This window comes from Peromyscus maniculatus, chromosome 4 (assembly GCF_049852395.1).
Source record: "Peromyscus maniculatus bairdii isolate BWxNUB_F1_BW_parent chromosome 4, HU_Pman_BW_mat_3.1, whole genome shotgun sequence".
Lineage (NCBI taxonomy): Eukaryota > Metazoa > Chordata > Mammalia > Rodentia > Cricetidae > Peromyscus > Peromyscus maniculatus.
In genome coordinates this window covers 141,580,280-141,601,560 of record NC_134855.1, presented here as the reverse complement: position 1 = coordinate 141,601,560, position 21,281 = coordinate 141,580,280, and the positions used below count along the sequence as shown (strand labels likewise).

The 21,281-nt window shown below is 51.7% G+C and overlaps 1 protein-coding gene across 25 annotated transcripts in view; it reads right to left on the bottom strand.

Moving 5' to 3' along the window:
* The window catches only part of Zmynd8 (zinc finger MYND-type containing 8), a 102,126-nt gene that overhangs the window by 12,404 nt on the left and 68,441 nt on the right, over nt 1-21,281 (bottom strand). For 14 of the 25 annotated variants that reach the window (XM_042276822.2, XM_042276825.2, XM_016009395.3 and 11 more), the window contains 5 exons: nt 17,125-17,277; nt 14,129-14,638; nt 9,445-9,864; nt 7,013-7,203; nt 786-866 (listed from right to left, as the gene is read on the bottom strand). In XM_042276822.2, the coding sequence (XP_042132756.2) occupies nt 786-866; nt 7,013-7,203; nt 9,445-9,864; nt 14,129-14,638; nt 17,125-17,277 (1,355 nt within the window). The remainder of the gene's footprint in view (nt 1-785; nt 867-7,012; nt 7,204-9,444; nt 9,865-14,128; nt 14,639-17,124; nt 17,278-21,281) is intronic. The other 11 variants (XM_016009398.3, XM_016009399.3, XM_042276826.2 and 8 more) reach the window with 1 other exon arrangement.

Sequence of the window (21,281 nt, the reverse complement as noted above, 5' to 3'; positions counted from 1 at the left end):
CCCATTTGTTGCCGTAAGGAAACCCTGCCTCAAGGGCCAGTGTTTCTGCTTGGGATTCATTCCCAGCCTGCAGCGCCATCTCCGATGGCCTCAGGTAACCCTGTTCCCTGTGCATCGCCTGATGACTGATTCAGGCCACCAGGCCACTGCCAGCACCATGCTGTCCACACAGACACTAGCAGGTGGTCGGTCACTCTCTGAGTGGCCTCCGAGGGAGGTGCAGGGATGAATGTTTTTGTGTTTGTCTTTGAATACAAGGCTGCTTCATGATTTAATCATAAGAGGTGACTTCATAAGTAAATAGTTTGGCATTTTAACCACCGTCTGTCTGTGCTCATAGAGCTACGGACGGTGCCTCCAGTACAGAAATTCTTACATAAGAAGTGTTTGTCGAGCCAGGGGATGGCGCACGCCTTTAATCCCAGTGCTCAGAAGGTAGAAACAGGAGGTTCTCTGTGAGTTCGAGGCCAGCCTGATCTACAGAGCGAGTTCCAGAACAACCAGAGTTACACAGAGAAGCAACCCCTGGAGGGTGGGGGAGATGGAGAAGACCACACACACTGATCAAAGCTGGTGTCCAGTCTCCCTGTGATCTAACAGGCTGTAGGCAGGAAGCAGCGCTAGTCTCCCTAGATGCCTACTTAATGAAACACCCCACCCAAGCTCACCGCCAGAGAACAAGCCAGTGCTTGGAGCCAGTGCCCCAGAGGGGCTTCCAGCCCGGCTTCCCATGGCCCTGGCTCGCGCCCTGAACTGCGGGGGTCGGTTCCCCCACTGCCGCTCACCTCCGCTATCGTGCTTCCGGTGGTGTTTTTGGAGAGGTCATTGTAGATCTCCGTCATCGTCCCTTTTATGGCATCCATCATCTACAAAGATAAAACCAGAAGCTTATGTGAACGAGGGGGGCGCTCTCCGTGGCCTTCGGTAGGTGACGTGGAAACCCAACACTAGTGAAGTCTGGGACGCCGTGTCCCTCCCAGGACCTGGGTGCTTTAGGCTGTCAAGATGCCTGACAGCAGGACTGGACTGCATCTGGCACCCAGGGGTGGAAGCCAAGGAGGCCACTAAATGACCTACAGTGATCTACAGTGTGCAGGCCCTTGCTGAGCTGAGAAAGCCAGCACAGAACAATGTGGAAGCCACCTAGAGTCCCTTCTGGAGGCCAGACTCCACCCCCAGGTGGGTCTTGTTGAGTCAACACAGCAGGTTTAAGAAGAGACTACTTTTGTTTCTGCTGCTTTACATTCTTTTTTCCTTACTTAAAAATAAATAAAAATTATAGTCTTTTTTTTTTTTTTAAAGCCAGGGCCTCATGCATCCATCTGGTCTACCTCACTATGTAGCTGATGACTCTGAGCTTCTGAAGCTCCTGATCACACCCAATTTTTAAAATTCAGTAGTAGGGCTGAGTCCAGATGTTTCATGCATGCTAGACAAGCACTCTATACCAACCAAGCCACACCTCCAGCCCACCAAGATAAATTTTTTTAAAAAGTTTATTGTTAGGAAGAGTGAATGTGCATGTGCATGAGCAGGTGCTGGTATGCATGTCCCAAGCATGATTGGAGGTCAGAGGACAACTGTGTGGAGTCAGTTCTCTCCTTCCGCCTTTCCATGAGTTCCAGGGATCCAAATCAGGTCACCAGACTTGCACAGCCTTCATCCCCTGAGCCACCCTGCTGACCCCAAAGCACATTTTAATGAGATATAATTAATACATTATCCACTTCACCAGCTAGAGTGTACAATCTGCTGGCTCTGAGGTGCTACACTTCAGTGGCTGTGTGCTGACTCACACGCACATGCTCAATGGCTTTTAGCACGTCTGGAGTTACACATCCAACAGCACAAGCAATTCTAGGCCGTTTTCATCACACACACACCCAAAAAGAGGACGCCATTCTCCCGATTCACTGTCTTACGGTTACTGTTGCAGTGGTTAAACATCATGACCAAGCAACTCGGGGAGGAAAGGGTTTATTTGGCTTACACTTCTACATCACAGTTCATCATCAAAGGAAGTCAGGACAGGAACTCAAACAGGGCAGGAACCTGGAGGCAGGAGCTGATGCAGAGGCCACAGAGAGGAGCCACTTACTGGCTTGCTCAGCCTGCTTTCTTACAGAACCCAGGACCACCAGCCCAGGGATGACACCACTCACAATGGGCTGGGCCCTCCCCCACCAGTCAGGGATTAAGAAAATGCCCTGCACGCCTGCCTGGATCTCAGTGTTACGCAGGCATTTTCTCAGCTGAGGTTCACTCTTCTTGGATGACTATAGCTTATGTCAAGTTGACTTAAAAAGAGCCAGCACAACCCGAAACACCCCCACTACCCGCTACTTCACCCAGGCCCCTGGGAACCATTTATCCACTTTCTGTTTCTGTGGATGTGTATGCTCTGGACCTGTCATAGGAATCTCAATCACTGCACATCCGGGCCTCAGAGACTATGGTCAGGGACTCCGCAGATCGACAGCATGTACATTATGCCCTGCCTTTTCCTGGTCCATCAAGTGGACATGGCTGGCTTGTCACTGTAATGCCTTCTAGGGTCCACGAAGCAGCCAAACTCAGACAGATGCATACCAATTAATGTACGTGTAATGTCCTTCTGCCTTCGACCTGAGTGTGGCCCCGCCTCAGCCCCAGCAGCAAGAACAGGAGAAGGGGGCTGCAGGCCTTAGCTGCTGCCCTTCTCCTGGGTTTCCAGTGGGAAGGCAGGACGGTGCACCTCTGCCTCGGGTACTCCTTTTCTGTTTTGTTTTAGATTATTGATTTATTTAGTATGTACACTGTGTTCTGCCTGAGTGTATGCTTGAACCCCAGAAGAGGGCGCCAGATCTCATTCCAGATGGTCATGAGCCATCATGTGGTGCTAAAAACTGAACTCAGGACCTCTGGAAGAGCAGCCAGTGCTCTTAACATCTCAGCCATCTCTCCAGCCTGCCTCTAGTATACACTTATCTCTCTTTCAGAGGCTCCTTCTCCCAGCTAAAAAACAAATATCACCCATGTGTGGGGAGCCCGTGTGGGGTGCCCACATCAATGAAGTGAGAAAACCAGGGGAGGCTGACTGGGCAGGGCGACTACAAATAAAGAAACACTTGTGCCAGACAATGTGTACTTTAAAAAGGAGTAAAAACTCTTGGCACACACCTTTAAGCATTTTGTTGTTGTTGTTGTTGGTTTTTGAGACAGGGTTACTCTGTGCAGTTTTGGTGCTTGTCCTGGAACTCACTCTGTAGACCGGGGTGGCCTTGAACTCACAGAGATCCGCCTACCTCTGCCTCCCAAGTGCTGGGATTAAAGGTGTGCGCCACCACTGCCCGGCTCACCTTTAAGCCTTTAATCCCAGTACTCAGGAGGCAGAGGCAAGTGGATCTCTGAGTTTGAGGGCAACCTGGTCTACAGATCAAGGTCCAGGATAGCCAGGGCTACACAGAGAAACCCTCTCAAAAAACAAAAAAACAAAAAAAAAAGGGGGGGGGGGGGCTAGAGAGATGGCTCAGAGGTTAAGAGCTGGCTGCTCTTCCAGAGGTCCTGAGTTCAATTCCCAACAACTACATGGTGGCTCACAGTCATCTATAATAAGATCTGGTGCCCACTTCGGCATGCAGGCAGAACACTGTATACATAATAAATAAATCTTAAAAAAAAAAAAAAAAAAAAAAAAAAAAGAAAGACCGACCAACCTGTCTGTTTCACAGAAAAATATGCTAATGTACATGTCATCGCTTAACTACCACTAAGGACAAAAACAGTTACCCAAAATGGGTGTCAGATGAATAAAGTCTGTATGTGTTGGGAGTTACACTCCCACATGCTGCAGGCCATGCGCTGGGCTAACCACCCATCCTCCTGACCGCCCCCACACCTCACCCACCACAATAATATACAAAAACTGCGGTAAGAGAAAACTGAGCGGGGTGTGGGGGCACTCGCCTTTAATCCCAGCACTCAGGAGGCAGAGGCAGGCGGATCCCTGTGAGTTTGAGGCCAGACTCTCTACAAGTAAGAGTTCCTGGACAGAGATAGAGAAACCCTGTCTCAGGAAAGGGGGGGGGGGGGCTGAATAGCCAAGCCAACCCCTCACTAAACTTTAAAGCATTCATGGACGACTCTCACTTCCAAACCCTGCAAAGGCAGACTTTAATAAAGAGCGTTCCTCTGTCCAAACACTTGTACAAGTCTGGGCCTTCGAAGGCCGCCTCAGGCCAGGCTGGTTCATCAGCTCCCTGCAAATGTCACCATGTTCATTCAGTTTTAGTATTGCAAGGAAAGTACCTCCCCAAACAGGCCGTTCTTCCTCTTGGCTGACAGAAGGGCATCTGCAGAGGATGACAGAATTTAAATGGTCGCAGGAGCTGTGGCAGATCCACTGCAGGCCTCAGTTTGCCCATGTGTGAGTAGACCAGTCTCCCCTTTTGTAAATGAACAGCTCGGCCCCATCGATGGAGGGGGGCAATGGAATGGGCGGGCAATGGTGAGTCCCCTCCTGAAACAGTCCACCAGGGCTACCGTCTCACACCTACACCACAACCCCCTTGCCAACTACTCTCCTCCTTACCGCCAGAGCCACCTCACCGCCCCTCCCCCATGCGGAGGTGCGCAGTGAGTGTGTGTGCGTGAGTGTGTGTGCTTGAGTGTGTGTGCACACGCGGGTGCCAGGAGTTGACTTCCTCAATCCCTCTCCATCTTCTCCACTGAGGGAGGCCAGGCTCTCTCAACTCGACTCACATCTCACGGATTCAAGGTTATTCAGCTAGCCGGCTTGCTCTGAGCACTCCAGCTCTGGTCTAGGGTGACAGAATACGAGACAGGATCATGGGCCAGACCCTTACAGGCAAGTTCTTTATCCTGTGAGCCATCTCCCCAGCCCCAACGATCTCGTCAACTAAACAAGAGCGGACAGGGCTGTGTCTTCATGTGTGGCCTGTATGGTTTCTCTAGGTTCTGTAGGACTCTGTCACAAGCACTGGGTAACAGTGACATGTACAAAGGATTTAAAAAAAAAAAAAAAAAAAAAAGGCAAGAAACAGTTATAGGGAATATAAACCTTAGGTTTCTTTCACTACCCAGAATTTTACATTTCTACTGTGAACCCAGTAAAGTAATTTTTAACATAAGACTTACGAATTTCAAGCAGGGGGCTGGAGAGATGGTTCAGTGGTTAGAGCACTGGCTGCTCTTTTAGAGGACCGGGGTTTGATTCCCAGCACCCACATGGCAGCTCTCAACCACTGCTGACTCACACCCCAGGAGATCCTGACCCCCTCTTCTGACCTCTGAGGAAAGAATTTCACAAGCAGTGTGCAGAACCCTCACACTACCGAACCCCAACCCTGCATACAGGCAAAATACCCAGGCATGTAAAATTTTATTTTAAAAATAAATTAGAGAAAAAATTCCAAATTGGGTGGAGTGGTTCACACCTATAATCCAGGACTCAGGGGGCCAGGACTGGAGGTTTACTGAGAATCTGAGACCAGGTTGAGCAACCCAGCAAAACTCTGTGTTTATAAATAAATAAATAAAAACCTCCCCTCAACAAAAGAAAAGGAACAACAACAAAAACCTGGAGAAACACTGTTCTCCACCCTCTTCTCCTGTCCCCCTGTAACTTGAACTGCTTACTCACTGATTACTAAACACTCCTTTCCTCATTAGGAAAAACATTGTTCTCGCTCACACCGTCATTTAAGAAAGCACTTCTCATTAGTTATTAAATCACGGGCAGTGATAAGCCCAGTAAGCAGGCACCTGGCTAGCATGCACCAGGTTGGCAGTGACGGACCGAGTACCACCACCCAGGCGTCATTCCCGTCCTTAGGGTGAGCTGACAGCCAGCCACCAGTGTAGCTGGAGCCCAAGGGTCACGATCACTATCTACTGACACCTGCAGGCCACTGCAGAGGTCCCAGGATGCCAAGGAGAAGTGTGCGTTTTATCCCTTCAACATGGTCATACAAGCCTTGGCCAATGAAGAGAAAAGGAGACTGGGCCAAGTTCACACACAGTGGGCAATCCTGCCAGCCGCGCCACCAGCAGGGACTGTGTCTAGAGAGTGGGTGACTTATGGGGGACCCCGGAGCTCCCCGGCCTGCTTGGTTCCTGGCATCTCAGCTTGCTGGTATCACAGTGAGGTCTCTCACTTTGGTCCAGCATTCCTTCTCTGCAGGCTGCTCACAGGACAGTGACTCTCTCCAGGACTGTCACATCTGTCTTGACTGAGCAGCTGGAGATCCGGTGACACGCTGTGCCGAATCATAGGCACCTTAAACCCAGCCCTCCTCCAGTTAAGACTGGGCCACTGCCGCAACAGGAACGTGTTTCCGGATTATTGGAACTGTGCTTCCAGGGAGGAGAGGACACACACTCACCGGCCTTCTGAAAGCTACAGAATTCACCGGCCCGAAGTGGTATAAATAGTAACTGGCGAGAAACTTCCACAGCTTCCCTGCCTGCCAGGTGCGCACCCAGGTCCAGGGGGCGACTTCTTCATGCCTGACATTTGTGAATGATGCAGCTAGCGGCCCGAATCACTCCTGCTCCTCCTACACCTTACAAACTCACGGGTCCACCAAGCAAGGACCGTTTCTCTGGTCTGCTCTCGGTGCCTTTTGTGGCGTCAACAGACATTGTCCACACCTCCCCAGGAGAAATCAAGAACCAACCAAAGGTGGGCGGGGACATGATGGCACACTTACAATCCCAGGTGCTTAAGAGTCCTTCAAAGCCAGCCTAGACTAGAGATGAAGACCCTGCCTCAAAATAAAAAGTACAATGCTGGGAATACAACGCGAGAGTAGAGTGCGTGGGCGGGATCTTCCAAACCCACTTTTGACCACTGATAACACATGAAAAAAGTCAGAACTAGATGAACTAACTCGAGACCCAAATGCAAGACTGGCCGTAGAGACCCTCTTGAAAGTCAGCAACTCCGCCTTTTAACACACCACCAGGTCGCGGCCCCAAGACTCCCACCACAGCCACGGCACCACCCACTCACTTTGCTGGTGTACTTGGCAATGTCGGCGGCCACGTCGGCGGAGGCGGTGGCGATGGGGAGGTCGGCACTGATAGCGGACGCCAGGGTGCTTGCCGAGCCAGAACTGCTGACCAGGGCTGCCGGCTGAGTGCTGGTCACCAGCGTGATGGTGGAGGTGGACGGGCTCTGCGTGACCTCCTTCTGCTGCACGGCTGAGGAAGCAAAGGGGTCCGGTCACCCTAGCCATGTGAGGAAGCGCGGCCCAGCACGCAGCTGGGCGCAGAAAGGGAACTCTTCACGTAACCAGAGCCAGCTTCCGAGCTCTGAGCGACAGTGTCTCACCTGGGCCACGCTGGAGCCAGGCTCCTCTGAACTCTTCTCCAGCAGACCCTAACCCTGGACTGCCCAGACTGGGGCAAATGCCAACATCTCTAAGAGTTCAAGGTGATACAGTTTAGGTGACTTGATCCAGCCTTGAAGAGCCAGGTTAGTAAAAAACGCTTACAGGTGGACACAGCCCACATCTGAAGATGTGGGCCACCGTCTCCTCACCTCTATGAGAAGAGCGTGACCGTTCATCAGCAAAACTAGACAGCGTCACACACAGGCCCTTTGGCTCCCATTCCAATGTTTAATTTTCCTTTCTCTCAGCCATCCCCTTCTACTTTTAGAAACACCAGCAACCCCTGTACAAGTCGCACTAGGCTCCTTTCCCAGGTGGCGTAGTACCGATGTTCTACTAATTAAAAGCACTTCCGACCACTTTCACTGAAAGGGACAATAGTCCACCACTCACTAAAATCTCAGTCCTTGACATTTTTGGAGTTTTACAGTACTGGGAACTGAACCCAGGGCCTTATGCATGCTGGGCAAGCATTCTAAGACTGAACTGGACCCGTGACCCAACAACTTCAAAAGTCCAACAGCACAGTACTCATTAAAATCAACACCTACCACTTTAATTGGTGGCAAAACAGTATCACGGCTCATTAAAGTCAGTCCTTGCCACTGTGGCTAGAAATGCAGTATGCTATGAGTGATTAAAACCAATGCTTAGCCATTTTAATGAAGGGCGGGGGAGTGCAGGAGGGCTTCACTGGTCAAAGTCTGGCCTGTGGTGAGTAATGCTGCTTGAATCAGTCCCAGAGACTTTACGGTATAGCAGTGCATTACCAATTAAAACCAGCCCTTACCAGTTGAACTAAACTTTACCAGCCTCACACAGGACTCGCTATCTGAAAGCTGAGGACTCTACTGCCACCAGGTCCGGATGCTATACCCACCTACCCCACCCACAGGGACAGCTCTATGGAGACAGAATCCAACAGGAGGTAGTCCTAATCTCAGCCCGGCTCCACTACCTTCTGCGCTGAGCATCAACCCCGCTCATTCTTGACCTGTCCAGTTCTTCAGGCCCCCTCCCTGCAGGTGTCCCTGGGACGGGCCTCACACCAGCTCTATGGAGTTTCCTCACCGGGGCGAGCTCTGATGGAGGGAGCACTGGGGGAAGGGTGGATGTGGAGGAAGGGCCTTTCCCCCAAGGAACCAGGCCCAGATTACCGCTCCCCAATCTGGGTACACTGATGTCGTCCAGACCCACACTTGGGCTGAGCCCATCAGCTGTAGGTCAGGGACAGGCCTCCAGCAGCGAGGGCAGAGTTGATCGTGTAGCTACACCGCCCGGTGACAATGTGGCTGCCTCATCTTCCACATGGGACGGAGCACTAGTTTTTAAAGGAATCATCGTCACCTGCCACTCCTCATACTCCATAAACTTTCCCTCATGCTCACAAGGCGTATTACACAAAGATCTACTCATCGCAGCATGCTAACAGGAGGGGAAAAACTGAAAGCACTCTAACGTCCCCTAGCAGGGGAATGTTTTAAACAAATTAGGAAACACTATGCAGCAGTCCAAAAGAATAAGACACAGACAGACCTCTAAAACATGCTGATGGGTGGGAGGAAAAAAAAAAAAAAAATCAAGAATGGTACCATTTTTGTGTAAAAAAGAAAAAAAAAAGAAAAAGAAAAAAGTAATATTTTTATGGTATAATAGTATATGGTATAAAAACATATGTATATGCATGCACTGGGGAAGGCTTTTCACAACAATTACTCATAATTGTCACAGAAGGGTGAACATGGACATGGACAGTGAATGGGCCCACATTTAACATTCAAAGTTCTACAAACATACTCTGTCCCTTCTGTAAGGAGGGGACTTGTGTATCATTTATAAAATGAAAAAAAAAATCTTAAAACAAAAAATTCAAGTGAATAGTAAACAGCAAGCCAGTTTTTTAAAAAAATAACACCACATGGGATGGGTAAGGCCCGCAATGACCATGACACACACAGGAATGGGGGGAAAAATTAAACAGGGGTGGCTTTATCTCCTGTCGATGTGGCAAAAAGGGCATGGGCGCCACAGAGAACAGAAGGGCAGGTACCTTTCACGGCCTGTCTGGTCTGATATCTTGTCCCCTGGGAAGAGTGAGGCTGCTGCTGCTGCTGCTGTTGCTGCTGCTGCTGCTGCTGTTGCTGCTGCTGCTGCTGACGCTGTATCTTCTGCATGTGCCACTTTTGGGAGGACGTTTGAAACTTACTTGATGAGTTCCACACGACCCGCTGCACGGCTGGAGCAGTCTCCTTCGGTAACAGCAGCCTCTGCTTCTTCACCGGGCTTCCTGTGGCGGCGGCGGCGGCGGCGGCAGTGGCCGGTGCTGTGACCGTGACGGTAGACATCGTGCTGGTGGTGGCGGCCACGGTGACCCCAGTCGCGGGAGCTTGGGTGGCTGAGCGGGTGAGCACCGGCGTCTCTGGGGGAGACTGGTTGCCAGCCACGGTAGACGGTGGCGGTTTACCTATAGCTACAGCCAGACCGGCGTGGAAACAAGCAGAAGCTGGGTTGGACTCATGAGCAGAGACTTCAGACCACTGGCCAGTTCTGGGTCAAACCCAGCGGAGGCGGACCGCTCAAAGAATTCAGAATGGCCTGGAGGCCCAAGGACAAGCACAGCCTCTGCCACAGCTGAGTTATGCCTTACTGAGAGCAAGCTCACACCCCACCTCACACCATGGCAAGACTTCTAGAAGCAAAGAGGGCAAGATCCACCCCCTGTGGAGCAGCCATAACCGGTGGCACAGCTGGGGATGATGGGGACCAGTCCAGGAGCAGCCCTACAGAGAGGGGAGAAACCCTTGGGCTACAAAGCCAACAGGGTGTGGACTCCAAGACTAGATAGCCCCGCTCTGATTGTCAAGGGTGTACCGAAGTCTCTGGGAGGGGCTGCCTAGACATTAACAAAGGAATTCAGCCCCAGGCCTGAGAACCTTCCCCCAACACACTCAACCTGGACTTCGTGCCCTTCAAACAGCCCAACTTCAGCTTGCATTCTAGGTGTTTCTGCCAGGGCCCTTCATGGCTAGCACACAATACCAGACTTCCTATCATGTAATAGTTTAAGTCTTTTTTGTTTGTTTGTTTGTTTTTCGAGACAGGATTTCTCTGCGTAGTTGTGGTGCCTGGATCTCGCTCTGTAGACCAGGCTGGCCTCGATCCTCCTGGCTCTGCCTTCTCGGTGCTGGGATTAAAGGTGTGTGCCACCACCGCCCAGCCTTAATTTTTTTTTAAAGTTGTCTTAAAAGCATTATGCCGGGGTTGGGGATTTAGCTCAGTGGTAGAGCGCTTGCCTAGCAAGGGCAAGGCCCTGGGTTCGGTCCTCGGCTCCAGGAAAAAAAAGCATTATGCTAAGGGCTGGGTGGGGACACTAACCAAGGGGGTGATGACAGCTTGTACTATACCCCACACAGGTGCTCAGAAAACACACACCAAACACGGGTACAAGGGGGCTTTGCCATCATGGACCACACTCCTTGGCATTGCCCTTTTAGATTCAGATCACCCGAAAAACACATAGGTTATTCCAGACAGGATTCTGAGCAAGCTTTCGGTTACAGGATGTCACGGAAGAGAAGAGCTGCTGCCCCTCTGAGGTGACAGTTTCCTGTCTAGTGAGCACCCAGCTCCTCTGGAGACCAGCATTCAGTGAGGCTGGTGAGGAAAGTGCAGGGAGGCAGAGCGGGCTGGTCCTCTTGGCTGGCCTGACAGACACTAGACACAGCTCGGCTGTCCGAGGTTCAGAAGCAGCTCTAAATCGGCCATTCCACCAGCAAGACAGCTGTGGTGTCCAGCAAGGGCTCTAACCTGCAGAAATGGCTGGGGGACTCGGGTTCCGGTCAGTGACATATGTATGTCATTATCACTGCTGACTAGCTAGCCTGGCCACTTTTAGGGGCTCAAAAAGGTCAGTTCCTCTCTCCTGACTGGTTTTCTGAGGTGCATCGACTTGGAGGTGATCTTTCCCCAAAGGAAAACAGTAGCAGAGAAAGAAAAGTCTGCTGGCAGCGTTTCCTCAGGCTAGGGGCTGGGATTACCAAGGGTGTGGGGGAAATTTCTTCAATGGGACAAATTCCAGAAATTTCTTCAATGGGGAGAATTCCGGTGTTTGGGGTGGGGTATTTGCAAAGCTCTGGGAAATTCATTTGTCCTACAGAATCCAGAATATATAACTAATCATTGTAAAGAAACGCAAATTGCCTACAAGTCCCATTAAATTAATAAGACAGAGGTCAGAGTTTTGCATTTCTAAGAACTAACTAACAGCCCTTTGAGGATGGAAATGCCCACAGCGATGGGTAGTCAGGAAGTTCCCTGAGTGCAAAGGCTATGTCTGCATCTTCATTTAGCACTGAATTCTGGGCTGAAGAGTGGCCATAGCCACAAAGCCTTCCTTCACTTCAGGACAGACCAAAGGGAACATGGCTGTAGACACGTTAGCAGTGCCGCCTCTCAGAAAGAGGATCCTCCGTCCGCCCGCCCGCCCGCCCGCCCGCCCGTCCGTCCGTCCGTCCGCCCATCCATCCGTCCATCCATCCATCCATCCATCCATCCATCGCGGGCACTCCGGTTTATAAAAGTAAGTTTGACTCAAGCCTTGGAAAGCGGCTCTGATTGTGTTGTGTTCTAGAACCATCTTTAACTCAACCTTCTACCATCCAATAAGGGTTTTCTGGGTCTACAGAAGTTTCCTTCAGACACCAAAACCAGGAATAGCTCTGCTAGACGGCTTCTGATTTTTTAAAAGCATGAACTCTGTTAGGGAACTAAGCTTTCCTTCTTGCTTTCACTGCTAGGAAGCTCACAACCAAAAGGAAACTCTTGTTCATGACTCCCCCAAAGTTGGGATAGCGTGTTTTGTTTGAGACAGGGTCTGATGTAGCCGAGGGTGGCCTTGAACTCCTTAAATCTCCTGCCTCTACCTCCAAGTGCTGGGATTAAAACTTTGCATCACCATAGCTGCCTTAGTACATATTTGTATATAAAACTTTTCCCCAACGCCAAGGCAGAAGGCAAGTCAATCAAAAGATGTGCTTCAGAGGCTGGCAAGGTGACCCAGTAGGTTAAGAAAATTGCCACCATGAATAATGGCATGAGTTGTCCTTTGACCACACATATACATATGTAAGAACATGCATTCATGCGAGCGCACATACACACACACACACACACACTTGCGAGCACACATTCACACACATGCACGTGCATGCACACACACATACAAAGCCTGTTTCAGAGGGAATGGGAGATTCTAAGTGTCACAGTCCTCATATGGAGGAAAAGTTTCACCTACTGAGCAGTAAAAGGTATGCTCTCCACTTCCTCTCCACCCCAGACAGACTTCTGAGGCCTTCAACAGGCCTAAGCAACAGCTCTGCCCTCTCCACCTCACCCCTCCCCACCACAGGTATCTCATTCCCTTCTCCTTGGTCACAGAAATCTGTCTCTAGTAAGAGCCGAGGTTCCAGACTGCCCAGCTGGGTACCCCACAGAGAAAAGGTTCTCAAGGCACAGCAAGACAGCTAGGACTTGCTCTACACCCCCAGGCTAGAAGACTGGGGGGCACAGATTCATTCCTCCCCCCCGGGTTATGATGAGAAATTGGCTCCTGTCAGAAGTCAAGCCAAACTGACACCTAGCTGTCCCTCACCAAGTATACCCAGCTTGACGGCCACCCTTTCACATATACTTAAGTGATGTCATTCCTGGGTCCTAGCTGGATGATGCTGTTGGGAATCCTCTGGCCACCCACCTGCTCAGTCAGAAACTGGCTCTTACTCAGCCCCTTCTGGGGAGGTGGCCAGAATGGCCACTGCAGAGGGTGCCGGCCTACGCTGCTCATCCCAACATCAACAAGCCTGAAGATACAGGTGGGGTCCTCAGGCCTGAAGGTTTTGCCCACTAGGGAAAAGACATGTTTGATGGGCGAGTGTTGCTGCCATCTAGTGGCTAAAGGCCAGAGTTGCACCTAGAGCACTTCACTACAAGGGACAAAGAATCACAGAGAATTCCAGCGTCTGGGTACATTCATGCCCAGTGTGTTGACTGGGGACTCTTCCGTTTTCAATGCTCCAAGAAGTCTTGGGCCACCCTAGTACCACAACCCCTAATGAATTCCTCTCCTAGTAAGAAGATACATCTACCCATGCAGGGCATGAAGAGAAGAAACCGAATCTAGATCTTTCTACTGAGGGAGCCCTTGACCCCTGAGCCCCACCCAACTGTCTGAACGTTAAAAAGCAGCTAGCTGGAGGGACACAGAGCTGAGTGGGAGAGTGCCTGCCTGGTTATAAGGCCATGGGTTCAAACACCAGCACCCATAAATCCTGTAATGGTAAATGCCTGTAATCCTGTCACATGGAAGGTGGAGGCCGGAGGATCCAAAGTCAAGGTCAAGCTCAAGATCATCCTTGGCCATAGAATTCAAAGGCCAAACTGAACTATGCAAAACCTTAAGCAAGCAGACCTAAGGCTGAAACAAACTTCACAAGAAGTGGCTGGAATGACTGTGGGACTTACTTTCTCTGTGTTGAGATCACTCAGGCCCACGTGCAGATCATTTCTCCAGGTGTACCAGCTGGGGACTGAGACCCTCCCTGTCACACTGGGCTTCACAACCACACACACTCAAAGTGTATAATATAGCTCAGTGGTAGAGCACTTGCCTACCACACACAAGGTCCTGAGTGTGACCAAACAACTGTCCAAAGCTGCAGGCTGTATATGCGACTTACCATCCTGCTTAGGTGATGGCACCTTGGGCTCCTTCTTGTTTTTGCGACCCTCCCGCCCAGAAGGATCTTCTCCTAAGTCTATGACAAGTTCACTCTCCGAATCAGAGTCCAAGCCCAAATGCACTGTGGGAGAATCCGTCTCATCTTTTCCCTTCAGTTTGTCCTTTGTAGGGTGAGGCGACGGCTTGGCTTTCTCTGCTGAGTCCTTCTCGGGCTCGGGGCTGGCCTTGCCCTTGGCGGGGGCAGGCTCTACCTTCTCGGCGGCCGGGGAGTTGCTTTCCGCCTCCTCTTTCACCTCCACCGGGTTTGCGGGCTTGGGCTTTTTTTTAGCGGCGGGGGCCTCTTTGTCCACCCGACTCCCCTCTTTGTCTTCGGGGTCCTCCGGCTCATTCTTGGGCTTCTGTTCCTCATCGCTGACATACTCACTGTCGCTGCTCTCCGACTTTTCGGAATCCTCCGAATCGCTGTGCTCCACGGCTGTGTAAACATCCTCTGAGATCTCATTTATGCCTAAGAGCAAAAAGGAAACACGACTTAGCCGTGCGAGCAAGACGGGAGGGAAACACGCTCCTATTTCAACACCATCATCATCATCATCATCATCATCATCATCATCGTGGTGGGGACAGCAAGGAAGAGGACTTGGGGGTGATCCAGGTTCAGAGAAAGCAGGGAGGACCTACGGACTGCCAGGTTTAAGTTAAGTCTGCTACGCTGACTGATGCGGAGATGGGAGGGGGCCATTAAAACAAGGGCCCAGAGGAGCCAAGTGTCTACGCACCAACAAAATCCACTGGGAACCCAACAAGAAGCCTGGGCTCCGGACTCAACACCCCTCCCAACTGTGAACAGGCTTCTTTCTGCCTGTGTCTAGGGCTCTAGAAGGCCAGAGCCTTGGCATGGCGGCCACTGCTCAGCCCTATGTGCATCTACCCTCACACTTCCCATCTGGGCAGCACTGGCTTACCTTTTCACCTTTTTTTAAAAAAAATGAGAATTCTCTACCCAAGTTACAAGTAAAGAATCTCCGCATCGGCCTCCGTGGGATGCTGCTCTGGCAGCATCACGCAGCAGACCGGCAAAGGCGGAATCTGCTGCACCCGTAGGTGGAGGCAGGTCTCCAGACAACCTGTGCCCAGCCTGTGCCCAGCCTTCCAGCTGGCTCCGGGTGCTGCTGCAGAACCCCAAGTGCTCAGGTGAATGCCACGGCCTTCCACTCACAAACGGGGCAAGAGGGAACCACACCCGCGTTTGTCCATCAACGGACACAAGACAGCAGGCATCCCACACACGTGATGTACGCTCCCAGCTCAGGCAGCAGGTAAATCATAACAAAGAAACCCAACAGAATGAAAACCCAACTAACTCTCCATACCACCTTCACTCCGGGGCAATGGCCTGGTCTCTGCCATGATCTGGACACATCAAAGAGAATCTCAGGAAGGGCAAGAGCCGTGCAGAGCCAAGACACAGGTCAGCAGAATCGCTGGGGAATGGTAGCTGCCTCCCCCAGGGTCTAACAACCACACAAATACGAGGTCTGGAATGATAGTGCAGTCAGAGGCATGTGCCACTTTGGGCAAGCATCGGGCACAGGGGACAGAAGCTGTTATCTGTGGGATCTTGAGCAAATGACCCGCTCTTAAGCCTCAGAGTTTTCTTCTGTTAAAATGGAGCTGAGGATTATTATACGACTCCCAGAATAATACAGACACAGGGCTCAGCAGAGCGTAATGGGTCCAGGAGGGGGCTGGTAAATGAAGTAGGAAAATTCTTACTCGCAATAATAGAGCATTATGGAAGGGCTGCAAGAGACACCAAAATGGCTGACCTCAGCCCCTGTCACTCAGTGTCCAAATGGGGCAGGGACCCTAACAAGGAGAGCCATGGTGCTGGCAGGAGACTCCTTAACAGGGACCCTTGTGCCACGTCACTATTGAAACAGTGGTCCCCGGGAAACTGTCATTTCCCCAGCAACTCATGAAGGGAAGGCCGGTGCCTGGTACCAACCAGAGGCACTTGTCTGTGGGAGAGAGATTTCACACTGTTCTGACAACATGTCAGCGCATCTCACAAGAGCGGAGACAGAGATGGGTCACTGACGACCAAGACCGTATCTTGATCAGAATTGCTTAGGTATGCAAACCTCCTATCAGGACCCCTTTATTTCTTCCTCTTCCCGATGCAGCCACAGTAATGTTTCATTATTACCCATTTCTTAATTGACCCGTGGAAGACAGTGGCCAAGACTCTCAGAGTCAGAGCTTTGAGCCTAAAAAGCCTAGAACTTGACGATATCCTCAGTCATCCCCAGAAAACCCTAATTACAACTCCCTCCTCACTTAAGGATCCAGGGCACCCACTGACACTAAAGACCTCACCTCAGGATGACCCTTGCTCCTGGGGTCCCTACCATCCATCACTTCTTCCTCAGGCTCCCTGGATTAATTTAGTACCTAGCCAGTATTCCAGAACATATGCCATGTGGATAAAAACCAGCTTCCATGGAGAAGGCAAATCCCTGTAAGATGCTCACTATTTAGAGGCTTCCACAGAGGCTAGGGCCCACCACCCAAGGTCCCCTCTTTCCTTGGGCCAAGAAAGAAGTAAAGGAGGCCAGCCAACAGAAAAGCAATCAGAGAGAGACTTCCAGAAGGGGGTGGTGGGGTGGGTAGCTGGCTACACCTGCAGGGGAGGTTTGGGCCGTGTAAGACCCATTCAAGAACAATGCTGTGACATCATTGGGTTTGGAGAGAAGCCAGGCAAGGTTGGAACACTGGTACTTTTACATTTGCACCTGAAGTTCTCAGGCTACCTCAGCCGGAGAATACCCTCCGCTAAATTCAAAAGGCCCTTCTGGAAATAATTCCGGAGTAGAGATGCAGCGCGTTCTAACTAGCCGGGCAGCCGGAGGGAGAGATCGCAGCCAGCCACGCCCTCTTCTCCAGGTGCATCTCCAGCGCGGTCCCCAGGGCGCAGGCAGTCAGGGCACACACCTAGCTGTGCTTTGCAACTCTCAATGGTCTTGTCCAGGTTGAGCTGGAACCGGCTTCGAATCTGCCGCTTGGGAGAGATGAGAGGGACGGGGGCCGCCTGCTGCTGGACCGACTCGCTCAGCTCCTTCAGGTCCATCTCGGCTTTGCTTCGATCTGGAAGACACCACCACATCCTCGTCAGAACAGGCATGAGGGGGGCCAGCAGACACCACCCACCACTCAGGTGAGCAGGATGTTAAGCACGTGTTCAATCATCCAACCACGACAGACTATCCAGCTGCCCGGAGACCAGGGTAACAGGAAACACGTGGCCGGCTTACTTCCCCACAGAACAATTGTATAGAAAATGCCTATCCCAGCTGGAGATAACATTTGTGGAGCTCAGCTGCATTGAGAAAGCCGCTAATAATCTATCCAACCCCAGACAATAGGGAATCAGGGTATGGAGGGAGACAGCTGCCCTCTAGCAAGAGGCATGGCACCCCCAGAGGCCACCCTGAGCACGGATCCCTGGGTCTTTCATTTCCAGGCCAGCCTGGCTGAGGCTTGAACAACAAAGACAGGAATTAGGGGACGTGTCCTTTCTAGCTCGGTTGCTAGCACCCAGGGCAGGCGGGGAGAGGCAGAGGATGACGCCTGTGGTACTGACCTGGGCCCAAAGGTCTTCTCAAGTAAGAACCCAAGTTCCTCGGCCTGACACTCAGCTCTCAAGTGCCCTGGCTACCTCTGCCAAGGGCTGGCTGTACGACCAGCTAGACCAGATTTCTAAGGGCCGGTGAGTTCACTGTTTGAATTGTTTCCTCCTCTCCTCAGTGCCCAACACTACGGAAGAGGAGAGGAGGAAAGGAAGGCGGCCGTGGAGGTCCAGAATGGAGGGGAGATCTGCGGGTGGAGCTAACTGTCATTCAGGTGGCCTGCTCCCCACAACATGCCCTCCAGCTGATTCCAAACGTGGGTCAGGATCCTCAGTGACAGAGACGCCCCTTCTGAGCCAGCTCCCACTGTATCTACATTCCCTCCTCCATGCTACCACAGGGTAGCGCAGGGTCCCCACTGCTATTACAGAGGTCATCCAGAAGTGACCTGAGAGCTGGACGGGAAGAGCGGTCAAGGCATTCACCTCCCTGGTTCTGCCCTGAGCCATACGCCTTTCCCAGGGCACAGCATTCTCTAACACCAAAACAGTTCCCCGAAGCCCCTGCCAACCCACACACAGACAGAGGCGCCAAACAGCCCCAGCCCCTGTGTCGGCCCCACTGGGAGAGGATGCCCCCAAACACAAGAGACCACAGACACACACACATGCACTTCCCTTCCTGAGGGGAGGGAAGGAATGTTCACAGCAAGTGGAGACGCCACCTTTGTAAGAAAGACAAGCGGCCCCGATGGTCTACGTGTGCACACCTGTTCACGTGTGCATCCAGGATGAGCCGGAATAGTCTGGAAGGATCTGGAAGGAGCAAGTCCCACCCGCAGGTCCCCCCTTGCTTTCTGGCCCTAGCATCCATCTCTATGGCCTCCTCTGCACGCGTTCCCATGAGCACACACGGGCATGCTTGGGGGCTTTCGGGGATGGGGAGTGGACCAGAGAACAAAGTGAAAACCCATCCCTACAGCCACCTTTGTCCCCAAGCATCTGAAGCACTGCCTCAGGTGGCTTGGAGGAGGGCCGGGCACTCGGGCCGCTGAAGGTGGGACCCAAATACCAGACCTAGCCTCTCTGTGAGTAAAGGAAACCCAGTTTGCCTTAAGTGCTGTGAGCCTATGTCACAGGCAAGGAGACAGAGCTGGCCTGACATGTAAATAACACACATGTCTGTGAGTAGACATTCTCCTTAACTTTACCCTGAAGCACGTGGATTGATTGCCATGAGTTCAAGACCAGCCTGACCTACATAGCAAACAGGGCAGCCTGGGCTACTGTGTATGCCCATGTCTCAAAGACTAAACTCTGTAATACTATAATCCAAAGTCATCCCCCATTTTACAAAATTAGGCTTCTCTGGCCAACAACCTATTATTCTGTTTATCCAAACTATTTTTATTCATCTCAATGCATGAGGGCTGGGATCAGGTCTAAGAACAGACTTCTGGGGACTTAAGCCAAACATAATCTGTCCTGGAGCGCCGGCTAGATTTGGACTCTCCACTCCTCTGTGGGGAGAAAGCGTCACAAGCAGTCTCTTATCTCAGGGACATCTACCCCTGCCCTTCTCCGCCGGGAGCGACTCCAGCTCAGCTCCCCGCCTGCTGCCAGCGTTTTGAACATTTTAGCTGACATAAAGACAGCCCCAGCTATAAATGGAAACCGGGGAGGAAAAATAGCCACGCTCAAGACAGAAAGGCACACTCCTCCATTTCTGCAAGAGAGCACGAAGCCAAGCAACTTCACAGTGCAATCTGGCAACTGTCTCCGAACGTCAAGGCCACCAGGCCTCTGGCCCTCCCTGCATTTCCGTGGTTTGCCCTCCCACGCGGGCAGAAACGTCTTCATTTTCCACATCACCGGACAACAACCTAGTGTCCACAAGTAAGGACGGAGGCTCCAGATTCCCCACAAATGGGGTTAGGGTAAACATGAATGCTAACCCAGCAGGCGCAGACTCCTAGGTTAGCATCAACAGACAACCTTTCTAAGAGAAGGAAACCGGGGGTACAGGCAGGGAGCCGTGGTGAGGGAGGAAGCGATGGCATGGGAACGGGATACAGGCATGCCTGAGCTGCTCCGCATTGTTACTCATGACATGGGGCTCATGTGTCACAGTGGTGGGGTGTACCGGCTCAGGGTGAGTAAAAACCCCAGCCCCAGCCCCAGCCAGGGGTACCCACATCCTAGGGACCAGGCATTGCCAGGAATAAAACTCAGAACCAAAGGTATAGACACATACAGGACACAAACAGCGGGTGACAGTGTCACCTAGGGGACAGGGAACAGGAGGGGTGCCAGCAGAACTACAATGTCCTTCCTTCCCAAGGCTGTCAGCAGCAGCACCAGAGGACAAGGACACACACGGCATTTCAAGAGTGCCAACCTGCTGCGCTGCTAATTCCCTCAGAGACAAGAACACGCAGGAGTCTAGAAGCAGGTTCAAGGCCTGCCTTGGGTATACAGTGAGTTCCAGGTCAGGCTGAGCTATGACAACCTGCCTCAAAAAAACAGACCCAGCGAGAGAGCTCAACAGTGAAAGGCACCCGCCACCCAACCTAACAATCGGCGTTCCGGCCCTGGAACCTGAACGGTGAAAGAACTCTCAAAGCTGTCCTTTGGCCTCCACACAGGCACGAAAAAATGCATGAGAGAGGGAAGAAAGAGAGAAAGAGAAGACAGAGAGAGAGATGCCATTAATCCCGGCATTCAAGAGACAGAGGCAGGCAGAGTTCGAGGCCAGCCAAGTCTACATAGCGAGACCCTGCCTCAAAAAGGAAAGGGAAGAGACAGAGAAATAAAATAATCCACTCCAAATATGGAGTCAAACCCAGGCAATTGCTGGTCTGCCTCGCATTTCTCTAATTTGGCTTTCTCTGTGTGCTGTTTTAAATAGAACCCTGCTTTGTTGGACAATAATCTCACCATCAGCCTCCAGGACTCTGAATCACGTGTCACATGGGCAGACAACTAATGCCGAGTCACCCAGCATTCCCCTCTGCCCTTCAGCCTTCCCACCCACACACAGTGCTCTCCTGGGTCCCCAGCAGAGCATCTCTCTGTGAGATAAAAATTCCATCACAGGAACCCATCCACGTACCCAGTGTTCTCACCCCCACAGGCTGAGCTGAGACATGTACCCCAGAAGGAGTTATGAGGGAAGACAGGACAGAAATCATGGCTTCTCCAGAGCCACCTTCGACCCACCCACGGCTGCACCCACCCATCAAGCCACACTTCAAAGGCCCACGGTGTCACGAGGATGCGGGGGGGGGGAGTGGGGGGGCCTGGTTTACAGAAGGAACTGTTCTTGCCAGGCTTGATTGGCAAAGAGGAAATGTCACCGTGAGAATGCTCTGCTCAGTGCTTCTGTTCAGAGCGTGAAGGTGGGAGGCGGCCCCGAGAAAAGAAACCACATTTTCTAAAACAAATGTCCCCAAGATGGCAACTGGCTCCCTTCTGGATCAAGTGAGGGACCGGCTGGCGGTTCTGGGTGGAATCCTAGTAAGGA